Genomic DNA, 27500 nt, shown 5'->3' with positions numbered 1-27500 from the left:
CGACATCGCACAGACGTCTCCGCGACGTACGTGTGCTATCTGGGCAGTTTACCTAACATTAGTAACATTTACTCGTCAACATGGCGGTTACAGAACTTTACTATGGTAAACTGCGCTGTCATTTCAAACGACTTTTGTCAGCTTATTGAATTAAGTTACCGAATTAAAATTGTTTTTAACGAGCAAGGCTTATCTTATATTAACATTAGGTTAACTAATGTGACATTTATTTCAGGTGTTAGTAGTTAAAGGTGCTGTATGTAGGATTTTGACTCTACTAAAGCATAAAAATACCATGTTTGCAGATATTTAAGAAACATGCTAAGTTAACATACTTGTTTATCTGAAAAACAATGCTACAGTCAGTTATTCTCCTTTGAAAATGTGCATTCCGGCCCGTAATGTCTGTGTTTGTTATGGTTTGTGAAACCCGCCCACTGCCAGTTTATCCAATTGTATTTCGGCACCGCGGGTTGCCAGTTGGCGGAAAACACAGGGTATTTAATTGTCTTCATCATCATGTGCTCTCCTTCCTGTTGATGTCATTAATCTGGCAACCTGCGTGTGCGTCAAACCTGAGGAGGAGGGGGAGGGTGAAAATAACCGTCTCCAATATTTTGAATTTGGACTGCAATACCTAGTTCAACCACTCGGTGACAATCCTACATACAGCACCTTTAATGTTGGCCAGTAGCCTGAGAAAATAAAAGCATATGTTAGCTAGGTTAAACTAGTTTTATGGCTAGCTGCCTTTCTAGTTTTAGAATTAGTTTGTTATAGTTTTTAATGGAATTTAAGATTTACTGCATTTTTTTGTATTTGTGTTTTAAAGGCAACTGCAATGAAGCATCAAGAAAGGCATGGACTGCAGCCACCCTGAGACTGATAATTCATGGTAAGAGAACAACTATGGTTTTGAGAGATTTGTGTATTCTATATGAGGTTTGCCTTTTAAAAGTGTGCTATTTCTTCTACTTGTTTTTCAGAGAAGACATTTCTGTCAAAGTGGATGGTGAGCAAAGATGGTGGCCACGTTTTGGAGAAGCACCTGGGTTTTGCAGGCCGCTGTGTATTCAATGGCTGTTTGTCTTTTTTCTCCATTTTGTTTCTGTTGCCTAAAGATTCTTTGTGAGGATAAATCACAACATAATGCACTGCAAAACATCCTAAGACAGGAGAAATGGTGAAGATGCACTGTTCCAGCATTGGAAGACTGTATTTTTATACAGTGTTATACATGCAATGTTTTAAATAAAGAATTTGATATTTTGTAATTATTGTGTCTGTTTTAATTGAATGCCAGTAGTACCTATGTAGAGTAAAAATAAAACTAATTCTATATAAAAAATTATAAAATCTAATCTATATTAAAATGAATGAATTACAGTAGTATATAAATCAAATACAGTTTGCTACTGTAAATTGTAATTACAGTAACTTACTGGCAACAGTGTTGCCAGTAAATTACTGTAAAAACCCTTTGAAATGTCTAACAGTGTGGTTAAGTAACCTACTGAGTGATAATTCAAATAAAAATGAATGTGTTCATGAGTAGCTGATGCAATGTTGAAACACTTCTTAAACCTGAAATGATTTTTGTAAATCCATTGGTCAAATGCTGTGTCGCCACCTGACTAATGACTGATCTCAGTGTGAATGTCCACAAAACTGGACTTTCTGAGTGTATATAGGCAGTAGACTATTTTAGAAAGGAAATTTTAAAAGATAAAAAAAGAGGAATTAGAGAGAATCAATGAATGATGAATAATTTATTGCTATTGTGTGAATAAATCATGTAGGCTAATCAATTAAAAAGTAGTCTGATTACGAGTATTTTAAAATAACTAACTCTAATTACAAGTATCTTAATTTTTGGAATCTGATTAAGTAATCCAGATTACATGTAATCAGTTACTGGTCAGCTCTGATTATATTATTCTGCATATTTACGCACAATGCATATATTTGGGCGTATACACGCATAATTTACACATGATATCAGATATAAAAATGAAACATTTTAGAAGAGAAGGCAGCATCACGGTTGTTTGAACCAATGAGCATTAAGCTATGTCGTTTTGAGGTCCACATTTCTAACCAGCATGCCTCTCGCGGTGAATGGTTCTGCGCAGATTTTGTCATCTCAGATAGCTTTCAAACTTCAAAACGAGGTTAAAACTTCAAAAAGACCATATGACTGACGTGGAGGTTGAGTTGGAGCCCGCGTTTTTATCTAAAATTTATTAAGTAAAATGAAAGACTGGATCTTTACCTTGCTGTGTGCTGTTCTGGGAGCATACTTCGATGAGGAAGGCTGTGATGTGGAGAACTGGATCAAGTTCGATAAAAACGGTAAAAGAGAGTTAATGTGGATTTGATCAGAATACAGTTTGATTAGGCTATATCTCTGTGTGATAGAATGAAACATGCCAAATTAATAAATTAAATAAAAACACATGAAGAAATGTAAGGGATAAAATGATTAAAGTTTATACTGCATAGGCTATTTTCATACAATTTAGTCATAGATGTACAAGTGCATTTATTCAAATTAAAATAAAATAATTTATTACATTTAATCTTTGAATATTCATGTATTCGTTTTAGACCTATGCAGTTATTTATTCATCACTTATTTAATGTCGAACGTAAAACCCGGAAAACAGGTCTCATCGCATCCGCTTGTCGGAGAAAGTGCTGAACTGATGTCGATATGGACTTTTAAGATAATCAGCTAGCCTGCCTAGTTGTTTTTATTGTTGATGTTTAATGTTAAATGTTAATATCCGAATGTTAGTGAAAACTGTTTTACAGAAGAACTCTGTTGTGCATAATAACCCCCCACTTGGAAGCACATAGCAACATGCGGTCTGAAATGTAATATCCAAAATGGCATTAAATATACATTTTTACCATACATGTGTGCAACCTTTGGTGCAAAATGAAAAAGAAAATTAAATTATATAATTTACATTTGCCATTTAATATAGTTTGAATAGCCTGTATAAATTAAACACTTTAAGGCTTTATAAGTTGCGAAATTCAAATGAAAATGTATAACCCGAATTGATATGTTTAACATGTAGCCTACAAGTAATCGGATGGTAGGATGAATTTCTGACATGTCTGAAATTTTGGTCGCCCCTCGTGAGGGCATCAGAAACGAAACCATGGCGACACGGTGAGTGGTTTGGACGGAAGCGATGGAGGCTTCACAGCTCCGGGTTTGGAGAGACCCACGTTTGAGACGCAGCTTGACGATCGGACCGTATAGTGTGAGCACATAAATCCTGAGCTTTGGCTTGACGTTGCATACGATTTAGCCTATATACCGTTATCAGCATATGTTAAAGTAGATTCGTCTCTCGTTGTCTCAGAGAGAATATGCGCCGTTAATGCAGCGTTAACCGTCAGTTGTTTTACTTTCACTTTCTCTATAGTGAATTGACTGACGTTCACAGTCTTGCGCGAAGTTTGCGCGTTGCTTGCTCGAGTTTCTTGACCCCTCCCCCATATTATCAATTGTTTGGGGCTAAGCAAGTTTCTGAAGCACTGGCTTCATGAGGCTTCATTAACGTTTTTTTTTTTTTAAATGGTTTCTCATGCTTTATGTAAAAATGTGAGTTTATTAAGATTATTCACTTTATATGTTTAAGACATGCAAATCATCCGCCTTTCACATAATTGTGATTATGTAAATCGCGTTTTTTTTTTTTAACAGTTCATTTAAAGTTTAAACGACCTGTTCGAAAGAACCAGGCTGTATCCGAAATCGCCCCCTATACCCTCAAATAGGGTACTACGTCAGTCAAATAGGGCACCACTAGGGGACAGCCATTTTTAGTGACAGACGAAACCAGATCGGCCGACCTGTAACGTTACAGGCTCACTCCAAGGATGGACGATCTGACAGGACTGTTACGGTGGATCACATCTAACGTGTATAGACAAACTCACCGTGTCTATCTAGTCATGATGTAGGCTATATACTTTTCAATTTCAGCAGGCAACTATTTTTACAGCTTATTATTCCAGCCACAATTATATTATATATAAATCGTCAGTTTGTTGTTTTACACACATGCACACAGACATTATTTCATACACGACATGAGATGTCGTGAGATGCAAGAAACCTTCAGACACGCCCATAACAACAAAAGACAATACTTTATTGAACCCATTCTGATAAGTGTGCGCTGCAAACGTGAGCATTTTTGACGATCTTTTCTGTCCAGTCCGCTCGTTTTATCGTGTTTAACCACAGCTGTCATCGGTTTTTTGTCTGGCAGAGGCAGCGGGTATGCGATAAAATTTCTAATTTGAGGCTGTATTATTACGTCGATTCTGGCACCCAACATCACAAGATGATATTTTAAGCTCCTTATGTAGCAGAATCTGCTCGAATGGGGTGTGTCTCACTCGTCCTTAAAAGTGAAGCTGCGGGCTCTAAGATCGCCCCCTGGGGGCTGGCTGCAGTACAGGTCATAAACCCCGCCCTCTCCATGTAAAAGAATGGGACTTCAGTCAAAATAAAAAATTAAATTACACTTCTAATACAATATTCCGAAATATGGTTTTGGTCATTTAAGGTAGTCTGATATATGTTCAATTGTTCGTTTTTGTGATATGTTTGATTTTAGCTAGTAATTTGATGCTATAAAAACGGGGCGTGTCGTTATGGTTGATTGGGTCTGCGGGAGTTTGGGCGGGAGTTTGATTCCACGGCTCGACCTCACGACTCTACTGCGCAGACTCGGGCTCCAAATGACGTCATTTACTCAAGATGGCAGCGGCCATACTGAGATGTATTCGCTTCACTTTTCTATAGTGGAAGGAAGCGGAGACGCGTCGTCCATCTTTTTTTACAGTCTATGGTTTGAATGGGCCGCCTCCAGTTTTCCCTTTGTTTTTCCTCCAGCTAGCGCTGTGATGTAATTGTGACGTCGGCCCTAAAAGGTCTACCTGTAGTTGGCCTGGACGTGCGTCACTCAGAAAACAACAGGCCAATCAGAAGAGAGACTCGTGAATATTAATTAGACGACAGACCAAAATCGACCTGTTCTTAGCAGAGCTCCTGAGAGGAGCTGTAAAATACAGTATATTGAGATGGTTTTTGGTACTTATACCGCAAATATATATTCTTAAGGACATCAACACCTAAAATAAAACTCCAGAAAGGTGTAAAATATATGACCTTTAATATATTTATGTATGAATAATTTATTCTGCACATATGAGTATACATTTATATAACTGCATTTCTATTTGTTGTGTCGATATTACTGGGCAATGCTAGGGTGTGGCACAATGGTAAACGTTCAGCGTAACTTATTTGATCTAAAACTAGTTTTAAATTACAGTTTTTCTCGATTGCTAACACACAATTCATGAAACAATTCACCATTATCTCACAACTATAAACACAATCTCAAAATTACACACCAACTTGTGCAAACTTCAAACTTCCAGGTCAAAATCAAATAGTTTAGTCAAAAACATATTCTCTTTTGTCAGACTCAAACTTTGGCCTCAGATGATACATAAACCTGTCAAATACTCAGACTACGTTCCTGTCTAGAGAACACTAGTGAGATCAATTCAAAACACTGTTACAAAAACCTCCTTTTGGGAAACAGGAATCCTTTTGCTAGTCAATGTCTGTTACAGTATACAGCATAAATAAAGGGGTGCAGATACAGTAAAATTCAGCAATAAACTTTAAGAAAAGTTTACTTTCATTAAACGACTGTAAAGATATTTTACAGTAGATGAAAAGCACTAGAAGAGAAAAGTTCAAAGACCAAACAACTGAATATACAGTAAACACACACTGGACTATAATGTCATTTACTGTGAATGAATAAATAAATAAATTCATTCATTCATTCATTCATTCAGCATCCTCAGCCAAATAGCATTACAGTATTGGTAGTATCCTTATTTGTTATAGCGGTTTCTTAGTCTTCTGAAAAAAGACATTTCTGCCTTCCCTGGACAGTCGACTCTCAGTTCTGCAAAAATAGAGTAGATGTAAGGACTACTTGGCTACAAATCATTTCAACAGTAATGAGTTTGAGGGTGTACAACATGTGCTACATTATTTACTGTACATAGAATAATGAAAGTTCTCTCATCTGAAGTACTGCTGCTATGTGCTGTAATTATATTGTATGTGTCAGTAGTACTGAAACCTTGTAGATGAGCCTGTAGGCCTCATCCCTTAATTTTTATTTTCTCCTCCTATTCCTCTTTGTCTCCCACTACCAGTATTGATTTTCCAAAACACATAATCACTTGTGCTCCTGTGCATATCATCCTGAGATTCTGACCTGTGTGTCATCAGTTTTGCTACTGAATGTTCACACATGGATAAACATGTGCTGTTTGTGTTAATTTTTTGATGCTTGAGTTAATTATATTGTGTGTTTGAGTTTTCTAAATGAGAACATGGTTAAACCTGTGCAAAAAGAGTTTTGCAGAAAACACTGAGCAAATTGGAACGTGTGTGCAAACAGGTGAAATGTGTTAAAAGTTTTGAGAAACATGTCTTTGTTTTGAGAACTGTATGAATGGTTTGTAAAATGGGCCAAATGAATCAGTTACAGTGTGTTAGCAATCGAGAAAAACTGTAATTAAAATTAAATTAATTAATTAAAATAGAATTTAACTGTTTTTCGTGTCATTTTAAAGTGATTTTAAATAATCTTTCTATTCATCAAAGAATCCTGAAAAAATAAATGTACTCAGCTGTTAATAAATAATAATAATAATAACAATAAAAGACCAAAAAGGCTGTTAACTAAACGATTATAGGCTCAGACTCTGCTCTGGATGTTGCTGGAATGTTGCATGTTTTGCAGTAGAGCATGCCAACATGCTGTGAATCTGTCCTCTCATCCACAGGGCTGAAGAATGACCTCGAAACAAAGCTGTACGGGCAGCATGTCGCTGCTGAGGTCATCCTGAAAACCGTCACAGGCTTCATGGAGAATAAAACCCAAAGAAACCGCTGGTTCTGTCCCTCCACGGCTGGACCGAACCGGGAAGACCTTCGTGAGCCAGCTTATAGCGGAAAATATTTACAAAAAAAAAAATGAAGAGCAGCTTTGTTCATCTGTTTTCAGTGACAACACACTTTCCTCACAAGGCTCACATTGACAAGTACAAGGTAATGAGTTTACATATATATGCACAATGTGCAAATACATAGAAAAGACCTGTATTTTGTTGCACGAATTGTTTTAATATATTAAACTTTTGTGTCCCTTAACTCTCATATCTGTACAAAATGTATGATTGCGTGTGTTTAGACGCAGTTACAGGAGTGGATACGAGGAATGTTTCTATCTGCCCACGTTCAATGTTCATCTTTGATGAAATGGATAAAATGCCCTTGGAGCTGATCGACAGTATAAAACCTTACCTGGATTTCTCAGACAACCTGGACGGAGTGTCATACAGACAGGCCATCTTCATCTTCCTCAGGTCAGTGTCATCAGCCCAGAAAACTTTTGACCCATTCATTTCAATCAAACAGCCTCTGTAAGCCAGATGTTTTTCTTTTGTAGCAATGCTGGGGTAAGATGATCAATGACGTGACTATGAAATTCTGGAGGGATGGTAAAGAACGAGAGGAGATCCAGCTGAAGGATCTAGAGACGGTACTCTCACAGTCTGTCTTCAACAACGAAGACAGTAAGTCAAGTGTCTCTCTTGCTCTCAGAGAATCATCACAGCAGTTGGATTGTTAATTAATAGAGCAATAAGCCATACAACACTGTCAGTTGTAGTGATTTTACAGTTAAAAGCTGTCGTTGGGTACAACTTGCGCCTTAAACATGTCATAAAATCACTAAACATTTAAAAGTGTTGTAAAATAAGTAATTATTAAATAAGTGAAATGTAAAATTATTAGGCTAATTAAATTCCAACAGTAGCGATATGATCAAACACAAATGTTTATTATATATTAATAGTAATCACATTAAACAGTTTTTCTTTAAGTAATGATATTCATTAAACCGGCAGCATAACAGAGGTCATTATTTGTATACATTATTTGTCTTGGAGTATGTGTATGTTTGACACATTTCAGGGCTTTGTGCTGCAATATCCTGTCATGTCAAACTTTAAATAAAACTAAACTAAACTACATTATTAGCGCATTGGTCAGATGACTCTAGTTTTATGCACAGCCCATAACAACAAAAGACAATACTTTATTGAACCCATTCTGATAAGTGTGCGCTGCAAACGTGAGCATTTTTGACGATCTTTTCTGTCCAGTCCGCTCGTTTTATCGTGTTTAACCACAGCTGTCATCGGTTTTTGTCTGGCAGAGGCAGCGGGTATGCGATAAAATTTCTAATTTGAGGCTGTATTATTACGTCGATTCTGGCACCCAACATCACAAGATGATATTTTAAGCTCCTTATGTAGCAGAATCTGCTCGAATGGGGTGTGTCTCACTCGTCCTTAAAAGTGAAGCTGCGGGCTCTAAGATCGCCCCCTGGGGGCTGGCTGCAGTACAGGTCATAAACCCCGCCCTCTCCATGTAAAAGAATGGGACTTCAGTCAAAATAAAAAATTAAATTACACTTCTAATACAATATTCCGAAATATGGTTTTGGTCATTTAAGGTAGTCTGATATATGTTCAATTGTTCGTTTTTGTGATATGTTTGATTTTAGCTAGTAATTTGATGCTATAAAAACGGGGCGTGTCGTTATGGTTGATTGGGTCTGCGGGAGTTTGGGCGGGAGTTTGATTCCACGGCTCGACCTCACGACTCTACTGCGCAGACTCGGGCTCCAAATGACGTCATTTACTCAAGATGGCAGCGGCCATACTGAGATGTATTCGCTTCACTTTTCTATAGTGGAAGGAAGCGGAGACGCGTCGTCCATCTTTTTACAGTCTATGGTTTGAATGGGCCGCCTCCAGTTTTCCCTTTGTTTTTCCTCCAGCTAGCGCTGTGATGTAATTGTGACGTCGGCCTAAAAGGTCTACCTGTAGTTGGCCTGACGTGCGTCACTCAGAAAACAACAGGCCAATCAGAAGAGAGACTCGTGAATATTAATTAGACGACAGACCAAAATCGACCTGTTCTTAGCAGAGCTCCTGAGAGGAGCTGTAAAATACAGTATATTGAGATGGTTTTTGGTACTTATACCGCAAATATATATTCTTAAGGACATCAACACCTAAAATAAAACTCCAGAAAGGTGTAAAATATATGACCTTTAATATATTTATGTATGAATAATTTATTCTGCACATATGAGTATACATTTATATAACTGCATTTCTATTTGTTGTGTCGATATTACTGGGCAATGCTAGGGTGTGGCACAATGGTAAACGTTCAGCGTAACTTATTTGATCTAAAACTAGTTTTAAATTACAGTTTTTCTCGATTGCTAACACACAATTCATGAAACAATTCACCATTATCTCACAACTATAAACACAATCTCAAAATTACACACCAACTTGTGCAAACTTCAAACTTCCAGGTCAAAATCAAATAGTTTAGTCAAAAACATATTCTCTTTTGTCAGACTCAAACTTTGGCCTCAGATGATACATAAACCTGTCAAATACTCAGACTACGTTCCTGTCTAGAGAACACTAGTGAGATCAATTCAAAACACTGTTACAAAACCTCCTTTTGGGAAACAGGAATCCTTTGCTAGTCAATGTCTGTTACAGTATACAGCATAAATAAAGGGGTGCAGATACAGTAAAATTCAGCAATAAACTTTAAGAAAAGTTTACTTTCATTAAACGACTGTAAAGATATTTTACAGTAGATGAAAAGCACTAGAAGAGAAAAGTTCAAAGACCAAACAACTGAATATACAGTAAACACACACTGGACTATAATGTCATTTACTGTGAATGAATAAATAAATAAATTCATTCATTCATTCATTCAGCATCCTCAGCCAAATAGCATTACAGTATTGGTAGTATCCTTATTTGTTATAGCGGTTTCTTAGTCTTCTGAAAAAAGACATTTCTGCCTTCCCTGGACAGTCGACTCTCAGTTCTGCAAAAATAGAGTAGATGTAAGGACTACTTGGCTACAAATCATTTCAACAGTAATGAGTTTGAGGGTGTACAACATGTGCTACATTATTTACTGTACATAGAATAATGAAAGTTCTCTCATCTGAAGTACTGCTGCTATGTACTGTAATTATATTGTATGTGTCAGTAGTACTGAAACCTTGTAGATGAGCCTGTAGGCCTCATCCCCTTAATTTTTTATTTTCTCCTCCTATTCCTCTTTGTCTCCCACTACCAGTATTGATTTTCCAAAACACATAATCACTTGTGCTCCTGTGCATATCATCCTGAGATTCTGACCTGTGTGTCATCAGTTTTGCTACTGAATGTTCACACATGGATAAACATGTGCTGTTTGTGTTCATTTTTTGATGCTTGAGTTAATTATATTGTGTGTTTGAGTTTTCTAAATGAGAACATGGTTAAACCTGTGCAAAAAGAGTTTTGCAGAAAACACTGAGCAAATTGGAACGTGTTTGCAAACAGGTGAAATGTGTTAAAAGTTTTGAGAAACATGTCTTTGTTTTGAGAACTGTATGAATGGTTTGTAAAAATGGGCCAAATGAATCAGTTACAGTGTGTTAGCAATCGAGAAAAACTGTAATTAAAATTAAATTAATTAATTAAAATAGAATTTAACTGTTTTTCGTGTCATTTTAAAGTGATTTTAAATAATCTTTCTATTGATCAAAGAATCCTGAAAAAATAAATGTACTCAGCTGTTAATAAATAATAATAATAATAACAATAAAAGACCAAAAAGGCTGTTAACTAAACGATTATAGGCTCAGACTCTGCTCTGGATGTTGCTGGAATGTTGCATGTTTTGCAGTAGAGCATGCCAACATGCTGTGAATCTGTCCTCTCATCCACAGGGCTGAAGAATGACCTCGAAACAAAGCTGTACGGGCAGCATGTCGCTGCTGAGGTCATCCTGAAAACCGTCACAGGCTTCATGGAGAATAAAAACCCAAAGAAACCGCTGGTTCTGTCCCTCCACGGCTGGACCGGAACCGGGAAGACCTTCGTGAGCCAGCTTATAGCGGAAAATATTTACAAAAAAAAAATGAAGAGCAGCTTTGTTCATCTGTTTTCAGTGACAACACACTTTCCTCACAAGGCTCACATTGACAAGTACAAGGTAATGAGTTTACATATATATGCACAATGTGCAAATACATAGAAAAGACCTGTATTTTGTTGCACCGAATTGTTTTAATATATTAAACTTTTGTGTCCCTTAACTCTCATATCTGTACAAAATGTATGATTGCGTGTGTTTAGACGCAGTTACAGGAGTGGATACGAGGGAATGTCTCTATCTGCCCACGTTCAATGTTCATCTTTGATGGAATGGATAAAATGCCCTTGGAGCTGATCGACAGTATAAAACCTTACCTGGATTTCTCAGACAACCTGGACGGAGTGTCATACAGACAGGCCATCTTCATCTTCCTCAGGTCAGTGTCATCAGCCCAGAAAACTTTTGACCCATTCATTTCAATCAAACAGCCTCTGTAAGCCAGATGTTTTTCTTTTTGTAGCAATGCTGGGGGTAAGATGATCAATGACGTGACTATGAAATTCTGGAGGGATGGTAAAGAACGAGAGGAGATCCAGCTGAAGGATCTAGAGACGGTACTCTCACAGTCTGTCTTCAACAACGAAGACAGTAAGTCAAGTGTCTCTCTTGCTCTCAGAGAATCATCACAGCAGTTGGATTGTTAATTAATAGAGCAATAAGCCATACAACACTGTCAGTTGTAGTGATTTTACAGTTAAAAGCTGTCGTTGGGTACAACTTGCGCCTTAAACATGTCATAAAATCACTAAACATTTAAAAGTGTTGTAAAATAAGTAATTATTAAATAAGTGAAATGTAAAATTATTAGGCTAATTAAATTCCAACAGTAGCGATATGATCAAACACAAATGTTTATTATATATTAATAGTAATCACATTAAACAGTTTTTCTTTAAGTAATGATATTCATTAAACCGGCAGCATAACAGAGGTCATTATTTGTATAAATTATTTGTCTTGGAGTATGTGTATGTTTGACACATTTCAGGGCTTTGTGCTGCAATATCCTGTCATGTCAAACTTTAAATAAAACTAAACTAAACTACATTATTAGCGCATTGGTCAGATGACTCTAGTTTTATGCACAGCTCATTCAATCAGATTTTACAGCCATATCCATTTTCTGAAGTAGGCCTATAGCACAGTGAGTTGAAAATCCCACATTACATTTTATTACCTTTATATTATTATTGCTTTTATAATTGCACATTCTTCTCTCTTTCCGCAGGTGGTTTCTGGCACACTAGTTTAATCGATAGGCACCTGGTGGATTTCTTCGTGCCGTTTCTTCCTCTGGAGTACAAGCACGTCATTCAGTGTGGTTTGGGTGAAATGGCCAGACAGGGTTTTACTCCAGATAATAATGTGGTTAAAAGAATGACTGATGACCTAATCTTCTTCCCTGAAGAGGAGCGCGTCTTCTCGCTCCAGGGCTGCAAGCTCATTCCTAACAAATTGCGCTTCTATATACCATAACACACAGAAAAAGCATCTCCAGTCTGTCATTCTTCATCATTTAAATTAAATATGTAACACAAAACACACATGCACGAGCCTGATGTAGGCTCCCCTCACTAAACATTGGGTAACTTTTAATTAGTTGAACTAAACAAAATGGGATTGTTTTTATCAAGGTATTATATTCCTTTAACGGAACTGGGAGTCCATCATAATTGCTCATAACAAGTTACCAGAATAATCAAATATATACAAAATACAATTACAATTAATGGAAGAAGGAAGAAGAATGACAAATGAGCATTTTTCCAAATGAACAACTAAAAATATTTTATGTAGGCTACTTTGTAGCTTTAACATGAACAAGGGCTCTGCTGAATAGTGCAAATGTGATTTTATACAGCAGTTCAGTAAAAAAGAAGTTAATATTGTGTACAGTAAGGTTTACATTTATCAGTCGATTTCAGTGGTTTGTGATCTACATGGAATTAAAAAATAACTCTGTCTCCAGTTTAGTTAGGCTTGGAAAATTATAAATTTTCGTTAGAAATTGTGAAAGCTTACACTTGTCACGCTTGTTGATTTGGCTATTTTTTTCTGGTAACAATTCTAATATTAATGTAGTATAACTGTGATGTATACATGTAATATAATCTAATGTACATTAAATGAATGAAAGTTTTTTCTTTGTGGAAATTGCTTTTCTTGCACTTCAGGTCAGAACACAGCTCAATCCCAGTGAAATACTGGAAACAAATCGAAATAATACATCTTTTACTAGCCTACTAATAATTGACCATCATTGATAAAATGGAATACACTCAGTAAATACAAATCAAAAATTGACACACTGGTTGTCTGTTTTCTATATTTTCATAGCAGAAGACAGATATAAACTCCACACCAAACAATAAGAAATGTAACTGATAATCCTTCATGGATCCAGTGTGCTAAAACATTATGCACTGACACAGTGCAGTGTAATAGAGTAAAAATATAGTAAAAGTGATATGTGATGTTTAAAAAGTATACGTAGTACAAATATTCTCTGCTGGTTCCCTCAATGTTTTCCAATGGGATTTTATGATGGGGTTTTACAAATAATTAATAAAATAAGGTCTGTGATAAACATAACTTGACAATACTTTTACTCTACATTGCAAATTACACACACCCATGCTGAAAACAAATTTTCAAATTTTCAATGCTCCTCCTGTCTTGGTCATTAATAACCTATTTAAGCATAATTTTTCTCTGCATCACTATTTCATATGAAATAATAGAAACATTCTATACAAACACAAATCTCTTTTAAGAACTAGTTTGACGACAATATTAAATTGTTCAGTCAGTTCAAAACAAAGAAGGAACACTCTTTTCTTATGAATTCCTTTCTTATTGTAAAAAACCAATTCCTCAAAGAGAGTTCTGAATTGTTATTGGCTCAATCCCTTCAGGTACTCACATGTTAGGTATTGAAAAAGACCATTCTCCCAATTCAGCGTCTCTTGATGTCACTAACGTTTTTTTATGTTGGTTAAATTAGTTTTTTCATGAAATCCCAAGAGTAATAGAGCTATTCGTACTCTTTTCCAAAGAGAAATTGTTACTGTACCTCATGTTGTGTCTCATTGGAACTCTATTAAATGGAAAATTGATTTGCTGGAGAAAATGTGGTTCTTACCACAGGAATATCTTAGAAATAAGATTAAATAAGTTTCTTATAAGCTCATTCACAGATTTTAGCAAATCATTATTTACAAAATATAATACAAATAATTTTTTTTTAAAAGAATAAATGTAAATTGTATTTTCTGCAATGATTATGAGGAAACTGCACTTGCACTTATTTTGGCACTGTACTTGAAAATATTCAGTGTTTATGACCTTTTTCACTCCTATGGGAAAATGTACTCTTTTACTCTCAAGAGGAGCAGTATTTTTACTTTATTTACTTGTTACGTGAAGCAGACCCGACACAGAGGAGGATGGAGTATACACAGGAGTTTATTAAGATGAGCAGACGGGCAAGTATTGCAGGAGGATAGAGATGCTATTAATGGTATTGAGGACTGGCTAAGGATATCTGTGGATGGTTGTATCACCAGGAACTCGTGGAGGATGGGATGTGCACACACCTCGGCTGTTGACTGACTGCTGGCTGGGATGACAGACAGGCGTAGGAGACACAGATGATCCGGGAGAGGAGGTAAGTATTCGAGAGGTAAGTTTCCAGACTTGGAGGGAGAGAATCCACTTTGTGAAATCGAGATCGGACAGTGACTGGTGTGAGGTGTGTGCTTAAGTAGTGTGAATCTTGATGTGTTGATGAGGTGCAGGTGGTTTGGATTAAAACTCAGGTGACTGTGATCGCTGTTTGTGATTGGTGGAGGAGCCTGGTTGATCCGTGACATTAGCCCCCCTCTCCACGGCCCGCTCCTGAGGGCCGAAGGAACCGGTGCCGTGGTGGTCTTCCTCTGGTTCTGGGTGCTGGGCGGTTGGGGAAGTTTGAGTGGAATTCCTCCATCAGAGCTGGATCCAGGATGTCGTCTCTGGGAATCCATGACCTCTCCTCTGGTCCATACCCTTCCCAATCGACGAGGTACTCCAGCTTACCACCACGGCGTCGGGAATCCAGGATGGTTCGGACCTCGTAGACTGCTCCGTCCTCCAGAATCAGTGGGAGAGGGGGTTCAGTGGTCCGGCCAGGCTCTGTGGAAGAAGAGACAGGAAGATGGTAAGGTTTGAGGAGTGAAATGTGAAAGGTGGGGTGAATCTTATATTGAGGGGGTAGTTGGAGTTGGAATGTGACCGGGTTTATCTGCTTCTGGATGACGAAGGGGCCAACGTATCTGGGAGCGAGCTTCTTACAAGGCAGGCGCAGTCTGATGTCTCGTGTGGACAGCCAGACCTTCTGACCAGGCTGGTAAGAGGGTGAGTCGGAGCATCGAAGGTCTGCGGTCAATTTGCGCCTGCTCAAAGCTCGCCGAAGGTGGTGGTGTGCTTCATCCCAGACCCTCTCGCTTTCTCGGAACCAGTGGTCCAGGGGAATAACGGTGGCTGGAAACAGAGTACGCACTGGAAGGGAGTGAGTCCAGTGGTTTGTTGACAAAAGGGAGTTCTGGGCGTACTCGGCCCAGCCAATAAACTGGTTCCAAGAGTGCTGGTGGCCGTGGCAGAAGGTTCGTAGGAAACGTCCGATTTCTTGGATCTTTCTCTCCGTCTGCGAGTGGTATCCAGACGAGAGACTGACGGTCACACCAAGGAGTTTGAGGAAATTCTTCCAGACTCTGGATATGAATTGGGGTCCACGGTCGGATACGATATCCTCTGGAATGCCAAAATATCTGAACACGTGGTTAAACATTAGTTCCGCCGTTTCCATGGCTGTGGGTAGGTTCTTTAGGGGATCAACCGACAAGACTTGGAGAATCTGTCCACAATGACCAGGATGCAGGCGTTACCTTCGGATGCTGGTAAGTCGGTAACAAAGTCTACTCCCAGGTGTGACCATGGTCGATTGGGTACGGGCAGAGGGAGAAGTTTACTTGCAGGAAGGTGGCGAGGACTTTTGGACATGGCGCACTCTTCACGACCCTGGACGAACCTTCTCACATCCCTAGCCATATTCGGCCACCAGTAACGGTCTTTTAGTAGCGAGAGGGTAGCGTTGGCCCCAGGGTGGCCAGTGCCCAATGAGGAGTGTGCTGTATGGATGAGTTGGGTGCGTTGGAGCCGAGGGATATACTGTGCTTCAGGAGGGCAGCCCGGTGGAGTGGCTGTGGAGACATTGGAAGAGGTATCTGGATTCCATTGGATCGGGTTGATAAACATTTTCTGGGATGATGGGATTAGGTTTGTCTTCGGTTTCTTCCGGTGCATACAGTCGTGACAGGGCATCGGCTTTGACATTCTTGGGACCTGGGTTGTATGCAGGGCCGTTTCTAGCCATTTTGACGCCCTAGGCGAAATCCCTATTAGTCCCCCCCCCCTACTATGGTTGTCATAGTAACGACACTAATTTGTGGAAATTCAGCACATTGTGAGTTCCACAAATCTGAACACATTAGGCCTATTTGTAAATTGACTGTTAAGATAAAACATTTTGCACAATTGGTTATCTATGATACCATTATAGCCAATGGATGCCTGTAGCGCCTAGCTTGCCTATGCCTAGAAACGGTACTGGTTGTATGTCACCTTGAACTGGAAGCAAGTGAAGAATAGCGCCCAGCGTGCTTGTCGTGGGTTGAGTCTTTTAGCCTCCTTGAGATATTGCAGGTTTTTAATGGTCAGTAAGCACGGTAAATGGGTGTTTAGCTCCCTCAAGCCAGTGTCTCCACTCCTCGAGGGCCAGCTTGATGGCTAGGAGTTCCCAGTCTCCGATGTCGTAGTTACGCTCCGCCGGGCTGAGTTTACAGGAGAAGAAGGCACATGGATGGAGTCTAGAAGGATTCCCCTGCTGCTGGGAAAGGATGGCCCCTACTCCTGTGGTGGAAGCATCCACTTCCACTATGAAGGGTTTCTCCGGATCTGGATGCACAAGGATGGGAGCTTGGGTGAAAGACGTTTTTAATTTTTCAAAGGCTTCTTGGGCCGCTCCGGACCAGGACAGAGACTTGGGCTTATTGCGGAGGAGGTTTGTGAGTGGACTGGTAAGAGTGCTGTAGTTTTTTTATGAATCGGCGATAGAAGTTGGAGAATCCCAGAAAGCGTTTGAGTTCCTTGATGGTAGTGGGTCTCGGCCAGGTCTTGATGGTCTCCACCTTCCCCTCGTCCATCCGGATGCCACTACTGTCTATATGGTAACCCAAAAATTGTACGGAAGATTGATGAAAGGAGCATTTCTCAGCTTTGAGGAAGAGATGGAATTGTCGTAAGCGTTGAAGGATCTCCGCAACGTGGTGGCGATGTTCGGCCAGGCTCAGAGAGTAGATGAGGATGTCATCGATGTATACCAAGACGAAACGGTGGAGAAACTCTCGGAGCACCTCGTGCATGAAGTCCTGAAATACGGAGGGGGTGTTGACTAGGCCATACGGCATGACCAAGTATTCGTAGTGTCCAGTTGGAGTCACGAAGGCAGTCTTCCATTCTTCCCCCTCACGTATTCGGATGAGGTTGTACGCGCTGCAGAGGTCTAGCTTAGTGAAGATTGTGGCACCACGGAGATGTTCCAGAGCTGCAGGGACGAGAGGAAGTGGGTAGCGGAACTTCACTGTGATGTTGTTGAGTGACCGGTAATCGATACAGGGCCGCAAGCCTCAGTCCTTCTTGGCCACAAAAAAGAAACTGGAAGCAGCAGGGGAGGTGGATGGTCGGATGTAACCTTGTTGGAGGGCCTCTTCTATATACTCCTCCATGGCCTTCTTCTCTGGGATGGATAGATATTTCCTTTGGGCACTGACTCACCGGGAAGCAGATCTATCGCGCAGTCCCATGGCCGGTGTGGAGGTAATTGTGAGGCCTTCTTCGGGCAAAAGACGTCTCTGAAGTGGGCGTAATCCTTGGGGATGTCTATTGACTGCTGGTCTATCGGACTTTCAATGGAAGTGGCATTTAGTGGAAGAATAGTCTTGACGGATTGAGAAGGTTGAGGGAAGCACTGGTTTCCCCACTTCAGGACGTCTCCGATGTGCCAGGCCAGCTGGGGTTCATGAATCGCAAACCACGGACAACACAGAATGATATCAATGTTAGTTTCCTCCAGAACCAGAAGCCTGATGGTTTCCTCGTGGAAGAGACCCACACGGAGAATTATGGGACCGGCCAGATGTTTGACGTGATGACTGAGAGATTTTCCCGTTATTGATTGGATTTGGTAAGTTTTGGTGTTGATCGTTGTGGGGATTTTGAGTTGGCGGCAGAGGCTCCGAGATATGAAGTTCCCAGCTGATCCAGAGTCAAGGAGGGCAAGGACTGGAAGAGAAGTGCATGGAGTAATCAGAGTCACGGATATAGTGAACGGAGACATGTTTTGGGGAACAGATTGGATGGAACTCACCAATAGTCGAGGTGGACGAATGGGGCATGTAGATAATCACATGCCCTCCGCCGCCACAGTAGAGACACAGTCCCTTGGATAGCCGCCTCTGCCGCTCAGCGGGTGTCAACCGCATAGAGTCTGTCTGCATGGGCTCTGTCTCTGGTTCTGGAGGAAAATAGGTCTCTGGGTGACGGTGTGGGGGAGTGCAACGGTTCCAGTAACTCAGTTCATCATAGCAGGCTTGCATTTGGGAGGAACATCGAATGGAGTGTTGGATCATATTTTCCAAACCAAAGCCGTCATCGCAACTCGCCATTTGTAAGCGAAGTCTGGGCTCTAATTCTTGGCGGTAAGCGGTAATTAATGAGCGTTCATTCCAGCCGCTGGCTGCAGCGAGTGTACGGAACTTCAGCGCATACTCAGTGATCGGCTGAGATCCCTGACGGAGGTGATAGAGCTGGTCACTGGCAGTGGGATCCCCATGTGGCCGTCCAAAGACTTCTCTGAAATGAGAAACAAAGTTACTGAAGGATTGAGTGATATTACCAGCTTGTGCCCAGATCGTCTCTGCCCATTGCAGAGCTTTGCCTTGGAGGAGTGAAATGAGGAAGGAGATTTTGGAGATTTCTGTGGGGTAGAGGTGAGGTTGATTTTCAATATAGAGAGAGCATTGTAGAAGAAAACCGTTGCACTCCTCTGCCACGCCAGAGAATGGCGCTGGTTTGGCCATGGGACTGGCGGTTAACGGCGGAGATGAAGTGGTAATGGTGGATACGGATGTGATGGGCGGTGCTGGTGGAGGAGCAACAGTGAGGACGCGCGTAAGTTGTCCACGAGCTCCTGGAAGGAGTCCGTCCGACTCATCTTGAATCGCTCTGTAACGGTCCGACCTTCTGTTAAGTGAAGCAGACCCGACACAGAGGAGGATGGAGTATACACAGGAGTTTATTAAGATGAGCAGACGGGTAAGTATTGCAGGAGGATAGAGATGCTATTAATGGTATTGAGGACTGGCTAAGGATATCTGTGGATGGTTGTATCACCAGGAACTCGTGGAGGATGGGATGTGCACACACCTCGGCTGTTGACTGACTACTGACTGCTGGCTGGGATGACAGATGAAGACAGACAGGCGTAGGAGACACAGATGATCCGGGAGAGGAGGTAAGTATTCGAGAGGTAAGTTTCCAGACTTGGAGGGAGAGAATCCACTTTGTGAAATCGAGATCGGACAGTGACTGGTGTGAGGTGTGTGCTTAAGTAGTGTGAATCTTGATGAGTGTTGATGAGGTGCAGGTGGTTTGGATTAAAACTCAGGTGACTGTGATCACTGTTTGTGATTGGTGGAGGAGCCTGGTTGATCCATGACACTTATACTGTGAACCAAATTTAATCTAATAAGAAACCCAATTTATGGTTTTGTTGGCTGAACTATATATATATATATATATATATGTGAATGTGTATATATATATATAATATATGTATGTATATGTATATGTACAGTCATGGCCAAAAATATCGGCACCCTTGGTAAACGTGATCAAAGAAGGCTGTGAAAATTAATCTGCATTGTTAATCCTTTTGATCTTTTATTTAAAAAAAAAAAAATCAGAATCACTCCAGACCCTTTAGATTCCCAGCTCCATGTGGCTGCTTCTTCTCTTCAGTTCACTCATTTTCTACAGGGTTCAGGTCAGAGAACTGGAATGGCCAGCAGAAGCTTGGTTTTGTGCTCCATGACCCATTTTTGTGTTGTTTTTGAGGTTTGTGTTTGGATTATTGTACGGTTGGAAGATCCAAACATGGCCCATTATAAGATTTCTAACGGATCTGTTGGTATTTGAAACTGTCAACTTTCATCTGTTGGTATTTGAAAGAATCCATGATGCCATGTGTCTAAACAACACGGTCTCACTCCCAACTCGTCACATATTGACGCTTGGTCAGGACCCTTTGGCGTCTCTTTTTGACTCACAGGGTACCCCTTTAGTGTCATTTTTCGACGTGCAGGGTCCTCCATTGCTTTAAATAAGAAACCCTTAGCGTCAATATGCCTACGCAAAGGCTTATCGTCATGATTAAATTATATATTGGGCCAAAGGGTCCTGACCAAGCGTCAATATATGACTAGTTGGGGTGAGACCGTGTTGGTCTAAACAAGATGTCCAGGACCTCCAGCAGAAATATAGGCCCACAACATCAAAAACACAGCAGTATATTTCATTGTACACATGGGGTACTTTTTATCCCTGTGTTCACCAAACCCATCTCGAGTGTTTGCTGCTAAAAAGCTCATTTTTTAGTTTCATCTGACCATAGAAGCCAGTCCCATTTGAAGTTCCAGTCGTGTCCGATAACTGAATATGCTGGAGATTGTTTTTGGATGAGCGAGGAGAATTTTTCTTGAAACCCTCCTGAACAACATGTGGTGATGTAGGTGCTGTTTGACAATTTTTTTTATTTTAGGTTTTCTGACCCTGAGACTCAGCTATTTTCTGCAGTTCTCTAGCTGTGGTCCTTGGAGAGTCTTTAGCCACTCAAACTCTCCTCCTCACCATGCATTAGGACGATATAGACACACGCCCTCTTCCAGGCAGTTTCGTAACATTTTATGTTGATTTATGTGAAGCTCAATTATCTTTTGCTGCACATCAGAAATATATTCTTTGGTTTTTCTCATTGTGATGGATGATTAAGGGAATTTGGGCTTTGTTTCCCCTCCTATTTATATTTCTGTGAAACAGGAAGCCATGGCTGGATAATTTCATGTTCATAATCACACTGGAGTACTCAAAATTGTGAATATGAATGGGAATATACTTCAGAGATATTTTACTCATAAGAATTTCTAGGGGTGCCAATAATTGTGTCCAACGTGTATATGAGAAAAACATTTATTTCATAATGATATTTCCCCCCATTTTAAATTCTTATTAACCAATGAAAGGTTAGATTTCTGTGAATTTTTTAAATAAAAGATCAAAAGGATTAACAATGCAGATTAATTTTCACAGCCTTCTTTGATCATATTTACCAAGTGTGCAGATATTTTTGGCCATGACTGTATGTATGTATATATATATATATATATACAGGGGCGGTTCTACATTGAATTACTCTCCGGGCGAGACCCCCTCTGAGCGCCCCCCTCCCCCCCATCCGAAAAAAAATATCTAGGTTTTTTTGCAAAAAATTTTGTACAAACAGCCATGTTTTACTATAACAATATAAGTGTAAGACAAGCTTATATTTCTCAATTGCACAAATCCTTCAACAGAACATTTGAAAAACACAATTCTGCACAAAACAGTATAAGTTATCAGAACTTAAATAAATATACTCTATATACATAATAAACACTCTGTGTTTATTTGGCACTCGACAATCAATTTCGATTTCTACGGAGCCCGGGAAGTCACCTGTAGGAGAAAAAAAAAACAATCCGTTCCCTCAGTTTATAAACCGTACTCACGAATTCTTAAACTGTTCCCTCGGTTTAACAAATCGTGCCCACAGATTAATAAACCGTACCTACGAATTTCCAATCCGTGCGCTCAGATTTTGTAAACCGTACCCTCGGTTTTTGAATCTGTACCCACAAATTCATAATCCGTGCGCAAGCTTTCGCAATCCGTTCCCACGGGTTTGTAAACTCACGGATTTGTGGCTCCGCCCCCACCGGCAGATTCAACCACGCCACCTGTTTAGGTGCGAGATGCACTGTATTGTGTTTATTAAATATTATTTGTTATAGTAGCCTATGAGACCACGATCCGCACTCACAAAATAGTCTTCTTTTTAGCGTTTATTTTACATTAATCAATAGGATAAAACACCGCCGCCTGTGTTTTATAGCTTAAAATGAACGCTAAAAATAAGAATAGAAAATTTCCTGAATTTTCTAAAAAACAATAGATTTTTGAGAGAATAAGGTAAAAGGCGACACAAAACAAATAATGTACCCGTTATGTTGTCATTCCTTTGCTCTCTAACTGAATGTAATGTTATTATAGGCCTAGTTATTTAATAATAACATTAAGGCAAGTTTATTTATATAGCACATTTCATACACAGTGGTAATTCAAAGTGCTTTACATAAAAGGACGTGAAATAGTCATTAAAAATAATAATAATCACAACAATAAAAACAAGGAATAAAATAATAATAATAATCACAACAATAAAAACAAAATTATATAAAAATTGATTTAAAAAGAATTTAAAACAGTTAAGAATAGAGAATGATTATACATAGTGCAATCAGTTCAGACGTAGCACCAGGGACGATTCTAGGATTTTCATTTTAGGGGGGCTCAGCCCCCAATGAGGGTATAATAATAAAAAATAAATATTAAAAAAAAAAATTGATTGAAATTTTTCATAAACATAAATTCAATTCAAACAATATATATATATATATTTTAATTAATACAAAACACACACACAATGTTTCAATCTCTGTCAATCACTCTGATGCAACTAAAATAACTGCATAACTGTACGGTAGTTAATGCCACATGCACTGTAATATTATGTTCTATATTCAAAGCTAAATTTTCAAATGAAAATAGCAATAACGTGATCGTTTTATAAAGTATGCGTTCATATGTGTTAAGGGCTTTCGCTATGGAGTCAATTTAATGCCGCATATATATGCAAAAGAAAATAAAGTTTTGCAAAAGAAAATAAGTTTTGCAAAGAAAAATAAAGAATTGCAAAAGAAAATTAAGTATTGCAAAAAGAAAATAAGTTTTGTGAATAAAAATAAAGAATTGCAAAATAGATAAATAAAACAGAGCAAAAGCAATGATTTTGCAATACATATTTTCCATGGCCATATCTACTAATTTATTTGCAATGCAGCTTTTATTTTGCGTTTCAGTCAAGTTTGAGTTTGCGATACCGTTTTCCTTTTGCGCTTCACATTTCTGCGCGTCTCACTTTGTGGCGCTGTTTTGACATGGGGGCGGAGTCAGGGGACGGGGGCGTGTCCAACAGGCCTGTGCATGCCTCCCTGGAAGTGACGTCATCGGCCCGAGACGCAGATCACAGCTGATCCAGGCACCGTCATTGAGCAGAGGCATGCGGGCGGATCGTTTCCTTTTATTCACTAGCTTTAAAACATGCATGCTTTCGTTTTATTAACAAATGTATATGTGTATTAGCAGCGTTTGCTCAAGTTAAAGAAGTTGTTAATATGAACATCTGCTGTTTATTTCTCTCAATGTGTGCACACTTTTATAGCATTAAAATGTGTATTGTTTCATCTGGTTAACTAAATGTGTATTAACAGTGCTTGTTTAAAATCTCTTAACCTGTGCACAGCGCTCTTTGTTTACATTAGTTCAGAGTTACTGCTAGTTTTAATGTAAAATAATGCAATTAACTTCACAAACTATACATCATTAAAAAGGTCTAAGACTCATATCCATCTCGACTTCGTTTTTCATTTACATAACTCCTGGCATAAATTAAGAAATGACTGGCACTGGAAGTTTATGGACGATTGCTTTTAATATGCCTTTGTATAGCCCTATTAATAAATTCACATCAATTACACCCATACAGCACTGTTAAATATGTTGAAATATATTTTGAAAATATATTTTAAAAATACATAAAACAAAGTTAAAAAATTGTTCCTCACGATACATGTGTAAATATGTGTACGAAAAAATAAATTCCTATGCCCTAGATTTTAATGAATGTTTTTTCAATGTTGTTTCTACACCACGTTTACCATTTCTAAAGCTATTATATTATATTATATTATTTACGTAAAATTCTGCGTGACTTCTACGTGCTTTAATGGACGAGCGCGCGCTGAACTGGAGTGGAGGAAGTCACCATGGAAACGGGGCGGCAGCTCAACTGTCAAGCAGCAACTTCGTCTTTCACTGTTGTTTTTACTAATTTCAGGTAAGTTTAGTCTCTAAAATTACACAAATAGAACATACAAGCGTTCCTGACACTTTCTTTCACGTGAATGACACGCTTCCGTTGAATATTTACTTTATTTTTTAATGGTTTAGTGTCTTCGGAAAAAGTCCGTTAGCATCTCAACCGTGAGCTAACAATAAGAGGTAACGTTAACTATAGACGAGCTCTTGTTTATGAAAGTTTGGGCTTTTAATGTAATCTTATGTGTAGATGAGCGTTTTTTATATAAAGTTTTTGCTGGCAGTTTGTCAACGGATGAAGTAAGCTAACGTTAATTAATTTAACCTAAAAGTATGCACTGTACAGTTAATCGGATACGTCACTTACATGGAGCGTGAAAATGTGCTGAAACTGAAAACAGGTTTTGATCTTTCATGGTAAACACATATTGATACCACTTGTTCTGTGATTTCAGAAGCGTCAGAAAAAACCCTCTATTACACAGAAGTTCCTGATTTTAACATTTCTGAAGGGAGCTGCTGACAGAGAAATACACATCACAGGTGATCTGATATCGCCTATATCACCAAGCATCTGTAATTTTCTTTTGCAAAATTATATATATATATATATATATATATATATATATATGTGAGTGTGTGTGTGTGTGTGCGCGCGCGTTTGTTTGTTTGCTTGTTAGTAATTTTAAAAGGGCTTTGATGTCCAAACATAAATAACACTGTAAGAGAATTACTAAATAAGTAAACCTAAAAATGTACATTCTGTTATTAAATTGTACATTCTGTAAATTATTATTTTTCTTTTCTGCATTTCACCTCTGCTATATTTTAAATAAACCTGGCATTGTGACAGATTGTTTATGTTCCTAGATTCTTCCATGCTGACGGCCGTGCACAAGAGTTAGAGCGTATCTCCTGTCGAAGAACATCTCTAGACATTATGAACCATCTGTCTAGTAAGTAATACCTCAAATATACACTACCTAAAGTTTAAGGGTCAGATTTGTCATGTATTAGTATTTTTTGCTCACCACTGCTGCATTTATTTGATTAAAATACAGTAAAACAGTAATATTGTAAAATTACCATTTTTTAATAACAATTTCCTATCTCAGTATGTTTTAAAAGTGATCAAAGCTGAATCTACAGTCTTCAGTGTCACATGATCCTTCAGAAATCATGCTTTGCGAAAACAAGAATAAATTACATTTTACAATATATTCATATAGAAAACAGTTATTTTAAATAATAATATTTCACAACATTACTGTTTTTATTTATGATCAAATAAAGGCAGTTTTCTTGGTGAACATAAGAGACTTATTTCCAAAACATAAATTGACCACAAACTTTAATAACACAAGTGATTTGAATATTAATTCGTTTATTCTAATAAAATGCAAGAAGCTTTTAAAAATATTAACGTAAATAGTAATTTTTTCCTCTGGTGATTTGTATTGTATACCCATAATGCAATGCACAGTGCCGTAGATTCCCATTCTCTATCTCCAAGCTTCACGCTCTCACACCATGTCTACAATGGATGCGACAAAGTGACTGTTAAAAATCATTTGAACTTTTTGTCAGTACGTCATAAATAGAACGAGGCATCAGATTACTGTCAGGGATTTGTTGTGTCGTGCCGCACTGCATCCAGTGTAGACAACATCATATAATAATAGGTTATATTCTATTTTGTTGCGCCGTCCGGTGTAGACACGGTGTTAGAAATCTTATTAAATATCGTTACATATGATGTATGTATGATGCCATCCATAACTGATAGAACGTTTCTATTTCAGAGACTGAAAATCATCAATAAACCAAAAGGTAATTATAACTTATTTCAAGAATAAGAATAAGAATAACAAGAATAAATAAAAATGCATCTGTGACTTAATATTGCTTCTTATTTTTCAGTGAAAGTTGAAAGTTCTCATTAAACACATTCTCATTAAACACTTTGTGCATTTTCAGATGTTGTGCATATTTATGAATCAAAATTTTTAACTTTATCTTTCTTTAACTTTTTAACATCAAATTAACATATTAATTGGTTGTCTTCTTTCTCTTTTTTTAGTTTGGTTTAGCTCCAACCCCAATTAAGCAGACCTGAGCAGCTGATCAAGGATCACCAGAAACTCTGCAGAAGGTTGGTCCTCCATGCCCAGGACTGGACACCAGTGTTGTGAGTCATCTATCTAGAAGTCATCCTGCCTCTCTGAATTGTCATGTTCAGAATAGATTGCAGGAGATCTCAACATTGTCTCTCAAGGTCCACTTACATGCAGAGTTTTGCTCCAACATAGTGCAGTGCACCTGAACAAACTAATCAAGTTTTTCAGTTTTACTAACTATAAAGTCACAAACAGGTGAGTGTGATGAGGTGTGGACCTAAACTCTGGGTGTCAATCACTCAGGTCCCTTGCTCAGTAGTCAGTGGTTAAGGGCTGTCTCAGTCACAAAATTTAGTTTGCTCCCTAAAAAAATATGCAATATTTGACTCATATTCAACGATGCTATTATCTTTTTTCCCCTTTTGTTTGTGTGTCAATCACAGCTAAATAAAACCAAAGGCCATTCAGCCACAGGTCACTGCATCTTTTGCTGTGTAAGTTTTTTGTTTTTAATGTCAAACACATTTTCAGTATTTATATTTGGTTTGGTTTGTATAACCATTTTAGAGTCACCGTTTCGCACGGTTCTTGTGTACTATCCTTTTAACATTTCAGCAGCTGACTTTTTTTAGTACTTGCATAGTAATTTTAATTGTACCACATTTGCAATGCATATTGCAACCAAAGACTTAAACTACTTCAGTCTATGTGCATTTAATTTATTTAATACACGAGTTTCACAATTTGAGTTGAATTACTGAAATAAATGAACTTTTCCACAACATTCTAATTTATTGAGATGCACCTGTATATAGCAGGGCTCCAGACTAACTTTTGAGAGCAGTGGCACCAGCGCCACTGAGTTCTACAGATGGTGG

At 38.6% G+C, this 27500-nt stretch overlaps 2 protein-coding genes, 1 long non-coding RNA gene and 1 pseudogene across 3 annotated transcripts in view; 3 read left to right on the top strand and 1 right to left on the bottom strand.

Annotated features, from left to right (window-relative positions):
• The first annotated feature begins 2252 nt into the window (after window positions 1-2252).
• Window positions 2253-8541, top strand: LOC131528392 (torsin-1B-like; annotated as a pseudogene).
• Window positions 8542-10828: 2287 nt separating this feature from the next.
• LOC131528990 (torsin-1A-like) lies at window positions 10829-13289 on the top strand. Its single transcript, XM_058758486.1, has 4 exons — window positions 10829-11215; window positions 11359-11534; window positions 11619-11746; window positions 12387-13289. The coding sequence occupies exons 1-4, from the start codon at window positions 10913-10915 to the stop codon at window positions 12632-12634; spliced, it is 855 nt and encodes a 284-aa protein (XP_058614469.1). The 5' UTR covers window positions 10829-10912; the 3' UTR covers window positions 12635-13289.
• A 10823-nt stretch (window positions 13290-24112) lies between these two features.
• Window positions 24113-27095, top strand: LOC131529224 (uncharacterized). Its single transcript, XR_009268026.1, has 5 exons — window positions 24113-24524; window positions 24961-25048; window positions 25376-25461; window positions 26308-26335; window positions 26586-27095. It is a non-coding gene; the product is annotated as an uncharacterized LOC131529224 (long non-coding RNA).
• Window positions 27096-27449: 354 nt separating this feature from the next.
• LOC131528391 (zinc transporter ZIP4-like) overlaps window positions 27450-27500 on the bottom strand; it is a 27145-nt gene continuing 27094 nt past the window's right edge. The window contains exon 5 of the mRNA XM_058757477.1: window positions 27450-27453. Coding sequence (XP_058613460.1) covers window positions 27450-27453 — 4 coding nt within the window. The remainder of the gene's footprint in view (window positions 27454-27500) is intronic.

Source organism: Onychostoma macrolepis, chromosome 21, assembly GCF_012432095.1.
Source record: "Onychostoma macrolepis isolate SWU-2019 chromosome 21, ASM1243209v1, whole genome shotgun sequence".
In the NCBI taxonomy this organism is placed as follows: domain Eukaryota; kingdom Metazoa; phylum Chordata; class Actinopteri; order Cypriniformes; family Cyprinidae; genus Onychostoma; species Onychostoma macrolepis.
This window is presented reverse-complemented; position numbering and strand designations above follow the sequence as displayed.